This window comes from Stomoxys calcitrans, chromosome 1 (assembly GCF_963082655.1).
Source record: "Stomoxys calcitrans chromosome 1, idStoCalc2.1, whole genome shotgun sequence".
In the NCBI taxonomy this organism is placed as follows: Eukaryota; Metazoa; Arthropoda; class Insecta; order Diptera; family Muscidae; genus Stomoxys; species Stomoxys calcitrans.
In genome coordinates this window covers 174,758,481-174,774,628 of record NC_081552.1, presented here as the reverse complement: position 1 = coordinate 174,774,628, position 16,148 = coordinate 174,758,481, and the positions used below count along the sequence as shown (strand labels likewise).

The 16,148-nt window shown below is 39.8% G+C and overlaps 1 protein-coding gene across 13 annotated transcripts in view; it reads left to right on the top strand.

Annotated features, from left to right (window-relative positions):
• LOC106082465 (supervillin) overlaps positions 1-16,148 on the top strand; it is a 927,162-nt gene that overhangs the window by 451,676 nt on the left and 459,338 nt on the right. For all 13 annotated transcript variants that reach the window (XM_059360289.1, XM_059360288.1, XM_059360287.1 and 10 more), the window contains one exon: positions 4,976-5,472. In XM_059360289.1, coding sequence (XP_059216272.1) covers positions 4,976-5,472 — 497 coding nt within the window. The remainder of the gene's footprint in view (positions 1-4,975; positions 5,473-16,148) is intronic.

The window sequence follows — 16,148 nt, the reverse complement described above, 5'->3', positions numbered from 1 at the left end:
AATTTGTTTTCCTTTTAGAAATTTTGGGTTAGGGCGACTTCCTGGGCGCTTAGACTCAATTTTTAATACCATATTTGTATTCTACTCTTCAATACCTTCATTTGGTTTTCATATTGTCCTTATCGGTCCACTTTTGATTATGGTTGGTATTTCTGGGGTAACGGGGTAGGGTCCATCCCCTTCCGATATCAACATATTATAAAGCCTATTCCTTATTCCTGACTATATTCGTAATCTACTCCCCAGTACCTTTCATTTGACTCCCATATTGTCATGATAATAAACCATTTTAGGGTGGTTTGTGGCTGGGGCGGCCCTGCAGTTACTTGTACCCAATTTTTAATAGGAAATTGGTACTCTACTGTCCTGATCGGTACACTTTTTTTTTGGGTTGTACTTTTGGGGTAAGGGGGAGGGTCCGCCCCCCTTCCGATATCAAACAAGTAAAAGCGTGCTAAGTTCGGCCGGGCCGAATCTTATATACCCTCCACCATGGATCGCATTTGTCGAGTTATTTTCCCGGCATCTCTTCTCAGGCAAAAAAAGGATATAAGAAAAGATATGGTCCGGTTTGGACCACAATTAAATTATATGTTGGAGACCTGTGTAAAATGTCAGCCAATTCGAATAAGAATTGCGCCCTTTGGGAGCTCAAGAAGTAAAATAGAGAGATCGATTTATATGGGAGCTGTATCGAGCTATAGACCGATTCAGATCATAATAAACACTCATGAGAGAATCCGTCGTACAAAATTTCAGGCAAATCGGATAATAATTGCGATCCCAGATAGGTTTATATGGCAGCTATATCAGGTTACGAACCGATTTGAACCATACTTGGCACAGTTGTTGGATATCATAACAAAACACGTCGTGCAAAATTTCATTCCAATCGGAAAAGAATTGCGCACTCTAGAGGCTCAAGAAGTCAAGACCCAAGATCGGTTTATATGGCAGCTATATCAGGTTATGGACCGATTTCAACCACGCTTTGCAAAACTATTGGACATCATAATAAAACACGTCGTGTAAAATTTCATTCCAATCGGATAAGAATTGCGCACTCTAGAGGCTCAAGAAGTCAAGACCCAAGATCGGTTTATATGGCAGCTACATCAGGTTATGGACCGATTCAAACCATACTTGGCACAGTTGTTGGATATCATAACAAAACACGTCGTGCAAAATTTCAATCCAATCGGATAAGAATTGCGCACTCTAGAGGCTCAAGAAGTCAATACCGATATGGCGATTTGTGCAAAATTTCAAGCGGCTAGCTTTACTCCTTCGGAAGTTAGCGTGCTTTCGACAGACAGACGGACGGACGGACATGGCTAGATCGACATAAAATTTCGCGACGATCAAGAATATATATACTTTATGGGGTCTCAGACGAATATTTCAAGTAGTTACAAACAGAATGACGAAATTAGTATATTCCCCATCCTATGGTGGAGGGTATACAAATTGTATAGCCTATGTTTCCTTCCAGAGCATTTTTGAGCCGTTTTTGAGTCTATACAGAAAAAACAAACAAACACAAATGCAAATGACAGATCCATTTCGATCTAAAGGGTGATTTTTTTGAGGTTAGGATTTTCATGCATTAGTATTTGACAGATCACGTGGGATTTCAGACATGGTGTCAAAGAGAAAGATGCTCAGTATGCTTTGACATTTCATCATGAATAGACTTACTAACGAGCAACGCTTGCAAATCATTGAATTTTATTACCAAAATCAGTGTTCGGTTCGAAATGTGTTCATTCATTTATATAAATTTTGTATTTGAAAAATGTATGTCCCTGAGTCCCCCATATAAACCGATCCCCGGTTTTGACTTCTTGAGGCCCCCGAAGCCGCAATTTTTATTCAACTTGGTTTATGAAATTTGGTAAAGGACTTCTGTTATGACTTTCAACATCTGTGCTAGGTTAGGTTAGTTTGGACATACACCTAAGCCACTATGAACATACGCCTAAGCCAGTAAACGGCTTGTTGTGCGCTCTAAACACCTGTGCTAAATACGAGGGTAACCTTTTACATTTCGGGATTGGACAATCTCTGCCAACTGACAGATGTATCCTAAAGCTTGACATTTTTGGATTATACGTACTCAGAACATTTTGACATATGAGCGCTATTTGCGTTGTTTACAGTAACATAAAAGATTCATCTCTCCCCAAAAAAATGGAATTAAATCGTGAACATTTCCGTGCGACTATTTTTACAACTGTCGACGTGGATTAACTCAACGACAGTGCATCGATGTACTTAATTCAATTTTTGGCGATGAAGCTCCATCAAGGACCAGTGTTTATCGATGGTATGGTGAATTCAACCGAAATCGAAGTGGAGGTCGTTGTTGTTCCAAAAACCTTTGATGCTGGGCTCCAACTGATATTGCAAGACCGTCATGTGATCTATCGTGAGATTGAGACAACCTTAGGCATTAGTGGGACCAGCATACATTCAATATTGCATGAACATCTGACGGTCGAAAAAAAATCTGTTTGCGTTGGATCCCACATAATTTGTCAATGTCTCAATAAAAAGCTCGTATCGATTGGTCGAAAGAAATGCTTCAAAAATTCGATCGCGGTGCTTCGAAACAGGTCTATGACATCGTGACAAATGATGAATGGTGGATTTACGCGAATGAGTCTGAAAGTAAACAGTAGTCGACTGTATTGGTGTTTCAAGATGAGCCAAATCCAACAAAAGTTGCTCGCACACGAAGCACTTCCAAGCAAATAATCGCCTGTTTTTTCGGAACGACTGGACATGTCGCAATCGTACCACTAGAACATCTCAAAACAGTCAAATCTGAGTGGTACACTACCATTTGTTTTTTGATAGTTGTCTTCCAAACAATCAGGAAAACCAACCGCCGAAGACGGATCACTCTTCACCACACAATACGAGCACTCAAACAACTTCATATTTGAGCACTCAAAAGAGTCATCCGCCGTATAGTCCTGACTTGGCACCGAAGGACTTCTTTTCATCCCCCTACGTAAAAAACAAAATGAGAGGTCAACGTTTATCAACACCTGAAGAAGCGGTTGATGCGTTCAGAATGCATGTTTTGGAGATACCTCAATCAGAGTGGCAAAAAGTGATTCGACAATTGGTTCAAACGCATGAAAAAGTGTACATATCTTAATGGGGAATATTTTGAAAAACAGTAAAGCGATTTTCGGTGATTAATATTTGTCTTTGAGTTCTTTAATCGCGCTTACATTCAGGAGTGTACTGAGAAGGCTCACAGATGTTGGGCACTATGTAAACGGGCCGTAGGCTCGATATGGGGCCAGAATCCGAGGATAGTCCACTGGCTCTACAGGAGCGTGGTTAGACTAATACTTACTTATACCTCAGTAGTTTGGTGGACTGGTATGGAGAAAAAGTGCAACATAAGGACCATTCAACAGGTTCAGAGAACATGTTGTCTTGGTAAAGGTGGAGCAATGAGGACCACGCCCACTAGGGCACTGAAGACTTTTCTAGATATCCAACCCATAGACATATAAATAAAATTTGAGGCAGCCGCTGTGGCTATGAGTCTTAAGGCGATGGGAGAATGGATTGAGGATGGGGGTAGCTCATTCCATCGCGGTATAATCGAGGCGACGACAGGAAACCTGGAAGGAAGGGAAGAGGTTTCCGATCGGATATCTGAGATGCACCTTAAAGTCGATTGCGAGGCACTGCTGCCATTGCTGTATTGCCATCCGGAGGATCATGTTACACGGATGGATCAAAGCTAGAGGACCGAGTGGGCCTGTGGGTTTACATTAAGAACCCAGGGACTGAGATCTGTGTTAGACTGCCTGACCATAATACGATCCTGCAGACGGAGATCCGGGCGATCAAGAAGGTGACTAACGCCTTCTCTGAGGATGAAAAAATCCGCATCGTTTGAGTGCCGGGCCATAACGGAGTAAAGGGAAATAAAAGGGCTGACGATTTGCGCTGAAGGCCAGAGCACTGCCGTCAATAAACTTGGTTAACCAGAAGCCTTTCGGGTCGACGTAGTTCGAGTTAAGGGAGTGGGCGACGAATGCGCATGCAACATTGTGGAACAGCGAATCGGTCGGTAGGACGGCAAAAATCCTATGGGGTGATTCAGAACGTGAAAAGACAAGGCTATTACTGAAAGAATGTAAGAAGGAGGTCAGTATAGCTATTGGTATCATAACGGCACGCATAGGACTACGAGCTCAATTATGTAAAATCAGTGCGACAAGTGGTAGAATGTGTAGGGCATGCGGGGAAGATGATGCGACGTTGGAGCATTTCCTTTGTCATTGTCCGGTTTTCGCGTCTAACAGATACCGGCACTGAACCAACTTTGGGGAGTTGTATTAAAAATAATTAAGGATTTTGTAAGTAGCACGGAATTCCTAACTTAAAATTTTCTTTTTAGAGGTTACATTATAGTTTTTAGAGCGCAAACATGCCGATTACTCAGGTCCATAGTGGCATGGGGCGGATTAATATCTGCACCCTCTTTTCAATCTAAACTAACCTAACCTAATCCCGAAATATAATAGGCAGCCGGAGAGATAGGTGCTTAGGTACTTGACTCTATATGGCCAATGCATGTTCGTACTCTTCTTCTAAAACCCTTTTTTTTGATACCGAGGGCCGCCAATCGATATCAAAATCGTAAATTGAGAACCTTTGCCCAATTTTGTATATACGCAACGTCCTGTAGCTCTTGAACCAGGTCACCTAGGACATTGCAATTTTTCAGTTGATATAGAGGATGTTCAAATTATGCTGCAAGCCTTCTTAAATCTCTCAAAAATTTTAGGTAATGTTGGGTAACTCTAAAATAATGTGAATTTTTGTTATTTGTTTTTAAATGTCCCTGCTGTTTATTTAGCACCAAGTTTTTCCTCAGAACCCTTGTATCCTTTAAGTGTTTAACATACATTTTTAACATTTGTCATTTATTTGCCTTTTTCAGATTCATAACTCGTTCACAACGTGCCACATCGGCTGGTATCATCAATGGTGCACAGCCCAGTGATTCATCATCTTCTGCCTCCAATTCACCGATACCCGGTCGTTTATCACCAACGTCATCGTCCACAGCAGCAGCTGCATCACAACACCAAGAAATACCTCTTCTGTCGAAATCGCCAACTGTTGGTGGTGGTAAAACTGAAAACGGTTTTGCCCCGAAAATTAGCGCCAACGCTGCCAACGATATTACCAACAATTCTGGCAGTGGTGGCAGCGTTAAACCTCCAACATCCAACAAAACACCCAGCACTGCAGTAGCAGACAGCAACGCCTCCGCGTCATCCACCAAGATAAACTCCCATGCATTGGCATTGAACAGTGAGATTCCATTGAAAGCCCATCAGGAGGATAACAGTAACTTGACAGCCGTAACAACTGAAGCAACCGCAACAGCAGCGCCAGCAGAAACGGTTGTCAAACCTCCTCCAGTCATATCAGGTAATTTGTAAGCTTTGCTCTTCCGCATACAAGCAGTCCGTCCGGCGGTTTGACCCCACTGTTCGGACTTTGGTTGTATTTCAGTTTTTTTGAAATGCATGGCGGCAAAGTTCGTTCTCCATGTATTTCGGTGCTTTTGTTTCAATTTGGGATTTCTGTGGAATGACTCGGAGATTCTTTGTGTTCTAACATTCATCGTTTGTTGCTTCATGTTTTGGTTTTCATTGTTTCGTTGTGGTCATAATGATTACAAAACAAATAACTTTTTGTAATATATTTGCTTTCGCTGTTGTTGTTGTTTGTTATATTTTTCAATTCTTGTGCGCTTTATTCAACATTTTTGTGGTCTGTGTTTTTTTGTTGTATAATTGCATAGGGTTTAAAATCCATCCATGTATTGTGGTGTCATTTTCATATTTTATACCAAATGTATGGTAGTAAAAAAATTTGTATGAATATGTGGACTTGCTAAAAAGCCATAAAACTTAAGATTATCATAATTTTCATATAAAATAGTGATTTTTTATTACATTTTTTATAGTGTTGCCACTTAGTTGCTTAGATGGCTATAACAAGACATTTGTTTCTGCGGTGTAATGTAGGAAAATTTCTTGCAAGTGCTTGGGTCTTTTCCATTTTCTGACACCAAGTTTCAACATGTCTTCCTCCACTTAAGCGTTTGTTAAAACCTTTGGTGTTGTTCTCCCCATAACTCGTACTCGTACACAAATGTATTTTAAGATGAAACAACTTGACCTGACAAACATTATTTATATCCAAAATAAAATAAATCTGAATCTAAAACAAAACTCTCATGTTTAGAAATATATTCAAAAATGTTTACCCTTTGGGGGGTGTTTTTTTTTTGGGAAGGGGTGATGCCCTAAATACATGGTCCTACATTTGGATATCAAATTCGTATTTTACTGCCAAATAGCCCCATATTGCGATGGTCATTAAAAAATTGCTGTTACCACTTCGGGACCCCAGAAAATTGGTCCCGAAAGTGGTATCAGTTCTTGCTCTACCCCCCAATACCTTTCATTTAAGCTCCACATTGACATGGTCGGTAAATATGCCCGATTTAGGGGTGTTTTGGGGATTGGGGTGGTCCCCCAAACACTAAGCCCGAAAAATATATCAGCAACGTGCTCTATTCTCATATATCATTATTTGAACCCCATATTGCCATTGGCCTCATTTAAACTCCTTATTGCAAAAGTCAGCAAATATGTCCGGTTTTGGGTATTGGCCCTAAAAACTATAAATATTTAGTTCCACTCTCTTTAAGACCCAAATTCAAATACGTCCTATTTGGGGCTTGTGGTTGGCGGCCCCCCAACCACTTGGTCCCATATTTGGATGTAAGATTAGAACTCTATACTTAAATACCTTTTATTTAAGGCCAATATTCCCATGGTCAGTAAATAAGTCCTGTTTGGGGGGTGTTTTGGGGGAGGAGTGGACCCCCAGAAACGTGTTCCCACATTTCGATATTAGATTCGTATTCTACTCGCAAATACCTTTCATTTGACTCCCATATTGCCGATTTAGGGGTGTTGTGGGGGTTGGGGTGGTCCTCCTAACACTTGGTCCGACATTTGGATATCAGATACGTTTTCTTATCTTAAATACCTTTCATTTGAGTCCCATATTGTCGTGATTGGCCTAAATATATGTTTGGTATGTTTTAGGGTGGGGCGGCCCCCCTAGGTACCCTATCCGAAATTTGGATACCAAATTTTTATTTTTAGGGTACTATATGAGTGCACACAAAATTTAATTCGCACCACCCATCTCCGAGATCTGGCGTTTCTGAAAATTAGGGTAAGGGGGAAGGATATTTATTCCATGCCCTCAAAGAACGTATTGGTTTGTAAGAGAAGGCCTATGGCTTAGGCAAATTATAGGCATGCAGGTCAGGTCATCGTCAAAAACCCCTGCAAACCAGTCGTTTGTCGGTTAGAGGAGCCTGGCGCAGCCGCTCTACCGGTTAAAGTCTAAACAACATGCTTTGGCCTGATACCACCAACTCAGCTATTGGGTCTTTGAAGTATATTCTTAGCCTACTCCCGAGCTCTAGATTGGCCGCTACATTGGAAACATACGCAGACCTAGTTGATAACAATAAGTGACTTAGATAACAACCTATTACGAGTTGCAAAGCATTGCAGTGGAGCGAAAAAACAAAACGTCCGCGCTTCACTCAACGATTCAAACATGAATCTAAGCCCTTTTGTCTATGGCCCTTTTGCAGATGCAGAACTATTTTTTTAACTCAAACCCATAATGTAACCGGCAACAATGTTCTAAAATGCACTTTCTTTATCAGTGTTTGTATATTTTTATGATTTTTCACAATACTTCTCTTTTCATATCTTTACAATCTATTCTTAACACTATTTGCTTTTCTTCGGAGATATTTCCATTTACCTTATTCACGGATTGTAATTTCTCCAAACATATTACATTGTACTATTTACCTGGGACAAGGCGTAAAATTTAATTTAAATCTTACATTTCATGGTTTGCCATATCATTATTATCAGTGAGTAAATATTTGACATCTTCAAATGTGTACCATTTATTGTTTATAACAAAGACATATCGTAAATATGTTTATACCCACCACCGAAGGATGGGGGTATATTCATTTTGTCATTCCGTTTGCAACACATCGAAATATCCATTTCCGACCCTATAAAGTGTATATATTCTTGATCAATGTAAAAACCTAAGACGATCTAGACATGTCCGTCCGCCTGTCTGTTGAAATCACGCTATAGTCTTTAAAAATAGAAATATTGAGTTGAAACTTTGCACACATTATTTTTTTGTCCATAAGCAGATTAAGTTCGAAGATGGGCTATATCGGACTATATCTTCATATAGCCCCCATATAGACCGATCTGCCGATTTAGGGTTTTAGGCCCATAAAAGACACATTTATTATCCGATTTTGCTGAAATTTGAGACAGTGAGATATGTTAGGCCCTTCGACTTCCTCGTTATCCATCGTTAGTTTCGCCCAGATCGGTCCAGTTTTGGATATAGCTGGCATATAGACCGATCCTCCGATTTAGGGACATTTTTTATCCGATTTAGCGGAAATTTGGGACAGTGAGTTGTCTTAGGCCCTTCGACATCTTTCTTTAATTTGGCCCTGATCGGTTCAGATTTGGATATAGCTGCCATATAGACCAATCTCTCGATTTTAGCTTTTGGCCCCAAAAATGACACATTTATTGTCCGATGTCGCCGAAATTTGGAACAGTGAGTTATGTTAAGCCCCTAGACACACTCCTTCAATTTGGCCCAGATCGGTCCAGATTTGAATATAGCTGCCATATAGACCGATCCTTCGATTTAAGGTTTTGGGCCATAAAAGGCGCATTTATTGTCCGATTTCGCCGATTAATTTAGGACAGTGAGTTGTGTTAGGCTCTTCGACATTTTTCGGCAACTTGGTCCAAATCGGTCCAGATTTCGATATAGCTGCCATGTAGACCGATATCTCGATTTAAAGTCTTGGCCCTAGGCGCATTTATAATCCGATTTCACTGAAATTTGACACAGTGGCTTTTCGACATCCGTGTCGTATAAGGTTCAGATCGGCTTATTTTTAGATATAGCTACTAAAAAGATCAATATTTTGTTATACACAATTGAACAATGACTTGTACTTATTGGTATTTGGTCCAAGTCGGAACATATTTCAATATAACTGTTATGGGACATAAGGTATGCAATTCTCACCAGATTTTGATGAAAGCTGGTTTACATATATACCCGAGGTGGTGGGTATCCAAAGTTCGGCCCGGCCGAACTTAACGCTTTTTTACTTGTTTATGTATGAACGTCTAAGGCAATGGTTTCATATCATTTAAATCAACCGTAAGTGATAGGTGGGTGCAACGTGCATAATGCGACCTTTAAATCAATGTGTTGTCTAAGTGATAAATGTAATAAATTTCTAAAAGCTTTCTAGTCAGATAGTTGTCTTCCGCAGCCTAAAGGCCTCAAATGTAGCCACACTTGTTTCGGAGTTGGTCCTTATGATAGCTGTCACTCGATTAGTTCAGTTTTGTATGCCATTTGGATCTCATATTTTGATTTGTAATAAAATTCCAAATTATATCAAATTTTGTTATTGAAAATTCTTGGCAATTATGCATGTGAAGACCCAAAATATGGAACTTAACAGCAACAACAATATCTCATGGTCGCCACGCGGTAAGCTTCCTCCAATTTCCAAAAACATTTCACAATAATTGTCGTGTTATCAGATAAAACTAATGATTATCTGATGTATGTATGTATGTAACAAATCGAATATTTATCAACTTTGGGATTGAATGAGTGAGTAGCTGGCTAGCCGCCAGTTAAGCAGACTGCTTGCGTTCCCACCAAACATGATTATGGTTATGTCAACTCCATATACCCAGTGGCATTTCGTGCCATTCATCCATCGAATGTACGAATGGAAGATTTTCAATACTGAACCAGTTTCGGGTTTTCTGGTCATGTTTGTCAGTTATTTCTGTTTGTTTTTCAAAGTCGCTGGAGAAGGAGGTAGCAAACATTTTGGATGGATGATGAGCTAACAACCTGAGTCTTGACTGTTTGTTTTTGGAGAAAACAGATGTTAATAAAGATATCCGGGGGGTACTGCATGCCAAAACAAGGGAAGACTTCGTTAATGGAGCGACTTAACCAACCAAAATACTTCGTTTTATATCATTACGGTGTGTTATTGAAAAACAGGATTTTGGGCAAAAAGGTTTTCAAAAGTGCTTCATTTGTAATATGCCATTTGACATTTGAAGAATTCCAACATACGTACCAGCAAAAATTTGATTTTATCTGTGTAACATTGATTTGGTTGCTTCGATTTGTTTTTCTTCCCAAACATAAATCAATACGCTAATCATGAGCGTATTGATTTATTTTGATGGGTTTTTGGTTGGCCCTTTCTCACATCTCTTTCAGAGTGATGTGTTTGTTTCAGATTCATTTGCATAAATGATATACATACTTGCATTTTCTTAAGCCATGGCTGGGTTATCATGGTAGCTAGTTTGTCATACACAAATGATGCACAGTGGCATGAGTTGTAATCATAGATGGAAATAATTCTGGAGCTGAGATGAGAGAAATGACGAAAAACAAAAAAGCGTCCGGGCCGAATCTTGGGAACCCATCACCATGGATTCTGCTAAAAATTTATACAAAATAAATTTAGTTGAAGGGCATAATTTAATTCTCCTAAGAACCGAACAAGGATGATCGAGAGACCGGTTTACATGGGAGCTATATCAGGTTAAGTGGAGTCGTAACAGAACACCGCATGCAAAATTTCACCCAAATCGAACAAAAATTGCGACTTGTAAGGGCTCAAGAAGTCAAATCGGGATATCGGCTTATATGGGAGCTATATTAGGTTATAGACCGTTTGAAACCGTACATGGCATAGTTGATGAAATACATAACCAAACACTCAAACATGCTCAATTTCAGCCAAATCGGACAAAAATTGCGGCTTGTTAAGGTTCAAGAAGTCAAATCGGGAGATCGGTTTATAAGTACGGCCGGACATGGCGAGATCGACGCGAGAACGTCGAACGAGCAAGAATATGTATACTTTATGGGGTCTAAGGCGAACATTTCGAGGTGTTACGAATGGAATGACTAGATTAGTTTACAACCATCCTTTAGTGGTGGGTATAGAAAGATTCGTTTCTTTTGCACACCTTCATAGGTTTGGAATTGTAAGACCTCAAAATATTGATCTTCGTGCTTATAAAGTCTATATTTTCTTCATGGTCTTGGCTTTCTAAGTCGATCTAGCCATGTCAACTCTTATGTGTATCAGAGAACTCCGTGAGACCTAAAATTTGGCACTAAATAGCCACTTTAGCCAAAACAATTGGCTGTTACGCTTGTCACCTGAAAGCAAAGTAAGCTAGAAACACACGCACATATACAATGGAGCGAGAGATACCCAAACAGTTTAGTAATGTGTGCATAGGGATGTGGTTTTCAATTTCGTCTTCGTACAGCCTGTGGTGTTTGCAAATGAACACCACTGAGATGAGTTTCATATGAAGCCAAAGCAAGCAGAGCAATGAAACCTCAAGTGTTGTTGTGTTGCAAGGATATAATCTGTTGTTTTTTGCACTTGCTTATTTATTTTTGAATAAGAATTGATGTTATCAGTGATGTACGTGTTGTATGTCTCCGTCTTTTCAAAGTGACGGAGTTCCATTTGTTTTTTACCCAAGCTATTACAAAGCACGAAAATTAATTTCCGTTCCCATAACTTTGAGCAGTAGCTGAGTGTGTGTATCTTCTATTCAGTTCCGATCAATGTGAGCCCTCGTGAAAATTTCTCAAAATGTAAAATACGATCAGCAATCATTTCATGCTCCTCAGCAAAAACACTTACATTAGCTCAACAAACTTTAAGGAGTATTTTATGTTTTGGTCGTTGAGAGTCGTAAGGGTCAAAAACGATTGCTGGTATAAGGTGTGAGCTTGTTATTCGCTGCATGTCTCCCATGTTCCCTTATTTTTAAGTTGGCTTACTGCTGTACTCAGATGTATATCCGTTTGTCCGTCTGTAGAAATCACGATAGCTTTCAAATGAAGTACAATTATCTTCTGAATCGAATCTTGGCGAAAACATAAGATTTTTTTTTTTCAGCGGAGAGGCTGGCGTCATTTCTGAGGAAAAGAACATGAAAATTTTTCCATGAGCATTCCCCTAAGGAACTAGGGCAAACCTCTCACATATCACTGAGTGTTGTCCGATTCAAATTTTAAGCTTTTCCTCCTTTTTATAGCCGAGTCTGAACGGCGTGCCGTAGTGCGACACCTCTTTGGTGAGAAGTTTTTACATGGTTGTGAGGTACTATGCCATGTAAAAACTTCTCCCCAAAGAGGTGTCGCACTGCGGCATGCGTTCGGACTCGGCTATAAAAAGAAGGCCCCTTAACATTGAACTTTCAACTTGAATCGGACAGCATTCATCGATAAGTGAGAAGTTTGCCCCTGTTCCTGAATGAAATGGTCATGCATTTAACATTTACATACCAACAGAATACATCTCATTGAGCTAAAACTTGAGTCGGACAGGACTCATTGACAAGTAGAAGTTTGCAATTAATGGAATGAATGCAAATGCAAATTTGCCCATGAACATTCCATTAAGGAACTGGGGCAAACTTCTCACAAATCAGTGAGTGTTGGCCGATTCAATTTTAAGCTCAATGATAAGGGACCTCCTTTTTATAACCGAGTCCGAACAGCATGCCGCAGAGCGACACCTCTTTGGGGAGAAGTTTTTATATGGCAAAGTACCTCACAAATGTCGCCAGCATTAGGAAAAATTTTCTGATGTTGCTGCCAGGATTCGAACCCAGGCGTTCAGCGTCATAGGCGGACATGCTAACCTCTGCGCTAGGGTGGCCTAATGGAATGAATACGTGGGAAAATTTAGGTTAGGTTAGGTTGAAAAGGGAGTGCGGATTCGTCCCACATCACTATGGACATACACCAAAGCCAGTAATCGGCTTGTTGTGCGCTGTAAATACTAAAAAAGCAACCTCTTAAAAAAATCTAAGTAAGGAATTCCGTGAAGCTTAATTGTTTTCCATGCCAGGCCCCTTAGTTGGTCCATATCTGGTACATATTGTGTTTCCACCTAAGTTCTGGTATCTGTTAGCCATGAAAGTCGTGCAATGACATGGAAAATGCTCCAATGTCTCATAATTTTCCCCGCATGCCCTATACATGCTATCACTTGCCGATTTTGCATAAGTGAGCCCGTTGGCCTATGTGTCCCGTTGTAATACCGAAAGCTATTCTGACCTCCTTCTTACTTACTTTCAGTAATAGCCTCGTCTTCACACGATCTGAATCTCCCATGGGACTATCGCCGTCCTACCGACCGGATAGAGACATCTGTTTGCAAATTGAAGTGGATAAAGCTGAGGCGTTACCGAGATCATGTGCAAAAGTCCAACGCCGTTGGTGGTCTAGGCAGGCCCTTTAAGATGGTCACCTCGGCATTTCGAAGAATTTTTCGGGCTGCCAAATCTTTTTATGTGGTCTGATTTTCAAACTTCTTCTTTTGCTGGATAGAGCTAAAAAACCCCAACAAAAAAGTTTGCTTGAGATATACAATATCCCCACTGGTTTCGAATATATACGAGTTTTAATTTTTATTTGTTGAAATTTTGGCCGAGTTTAGGCTCGTACTGTGCAATTTACAAAGTCGTTTGTGATTTGACTTTCATTTGTATGCATGATTTGCATTAGTGACAAGATTCACAACGATTTTGCCGCAAAATGTCCCACATCAGTTAAAGGTTATACAGTTTGGAACACCTCTGCTTTAAACATGTAAATTTTCAAAATGTTATCCTAATCCATTCCCAAATGGCATTTTATTTACTAGTTTTTTTTTTTCGAATTTCTCCCACTGTGCATCGCCTTAAGGCTCATAGCCGCAGTCGGATATATAGAATAGTGTCCAGTGCCCTAGTGTGCGTGGTCCTTATCGCCACGCCTATGCCAAGACAACATATTCTCTGAGCCTGTTACGTTGTACTTTTTCGCCATCGCTGTCCACCAAACTATTGAGGAGTAAGTAAGGATTAGTCATATTATGATTCTGTAGAGCCATTGGACGGCCCGTCAACATAAAGCCCAACATCTGTGAACCTTCTCGGTACGCTCCTAAATGTGGCACTTCCAATTCAGTTGCTGTCCAAGATCACTCTTAAGTATTTGAGTTTGTCAGATATTGAAATCATTCTGTTGAAAAAACGTGGTGCATCGAATGCGTCTTCCTTGCAAACAGCAGAGTTTAATTTTCTCTGGATTAGGATCCAGATCCCAGCCCAGTCATGTGCCATCTGCAAAACCCTTTCGGCGTTTCTGCATAGCTGATTCGAATTCTTACCATTAAGAAGATTTAGAACATCGTCGGGATCAAATCCCTCCTCAGTCAGTATCCGTCATAGGTTTTTTTTATGGTGGTTACCCATAGCAGTGGCGATTAAGCATACTTACAACACATGGTGGTTTTGACTTATTTCTATTCGAAATCTGGAAATCTAGAGTAAGTTAATCAATTCAACTCCATCTCATCCCACAGTGCAATGATAGATTTGCCCACCTTCCCCTAGCATCTCACAGAGCGTCCAATAAAATGCAAATGGATCCATCAATCGATTCTCTAAATTCATGCAACCAACACCAGGAAGTATCGAATAAGATAATACAAAACGCTGCAAGGTGTAAAAAGCTTGGATAATAGTGGCTTCTTTCCAACCATGTGTTTCTGTTTTTCTTCATTTGGAGTTATTTTGTAAGAGCATAAGGTTTTTTTTATATTATTTTTATTTTATGCAGATGATATGGAATCTCAATGGAACAAACAAAAGCCAAACATTTTGAATGGCCAATAAAGTAGACAATATAATTGTTATAACGCAACCACAAGTTAAATTATATGAACATATATCTTTTTTATTGAGGAATAACGGTTCATTATGGGCCTTTGTGTCTCTACGCAGAAAGGTTTTATTTTCTATTAACAATGGATTTGTATTCATTTCTGAGATCTTCGACGACCATATTATTTGTGGTTTGCGAAATGAACAAAAAAAAATATTTCCATGCTTTTATCAAGTTGATGGGGATAGCAGTTTGCGGGTTGTAAGAGAGTCCCGTAACGACAATCTAATGTAGCATCAATTGATTTCCTAATTTGGCAGTCGTTTTGGTTTAATCATAATGCTAAAATAGACTAGGATGGGAAGCCAATAATGTATTTTTTAATATTCCTAGGCCAAGTTCTGAAAACGTTTCTGACTGTCAAATAATCTTCCGCGAATCTTCTAGGCGAAGATTGTGATTATAATCGCGAAAATTCATAGCAAAATCCTGCATTATGTGAAGTTTTGTTCTCAAGACGAATCTTCTGAATAAGTGTACCCTTGGTCCTCGGTAAAGAAAAGTTGCAATAGGGTAAGTCAGAAGAGTATTAAAATAAGAAGTCAAGAACGCGACTTGGAGAAACGCCCCAAGCGAAGGCGAAGTTCCGGGAGAGGAAGAGAACGGACAAATGCCTATTCCGCAGAAAGAAGCGAAAAAAGAAAAACGTGAGTGTAAGCCTATCGGCATGTTCAGGAGTCAGAATGAAGGCTGAAAATTCAATAGGATTTTCCGACAAGAAGTGTTATTTTGAATCAACCGTTATTTCGGTAGCTGTCACTTTTGAGCTTTTATTCTTTGACATGTGGCATTATTAGAAGTGGAATGAATCGTGCTTCGGCAACGTATTTTTATATGTATGTATATATTTTTGGGTCGTCGTAAAGAACTCTGTTGGACCGGAATGCAGCAAAATTGTCCCATCTCCAAAAGTTATTATTGAGCAGTCTCTCTATCCCTAACGTGTGTTTGTTTGGTGTGGTTTATGGTCCTATGGTCCGGCGGGGTACTTACTTTTTCGAAAATGAGTTTGCATCAACGGTTATGGTGAATAAATTGCGTTATGGAGAGATGATATACGATTTATGATTATGTTCGGAGTTGTATGGTATTGATTTGCATAACGGTTACTTTCAACAAGACAGCGCTACAAGCAACGAAACCACAACAATTTA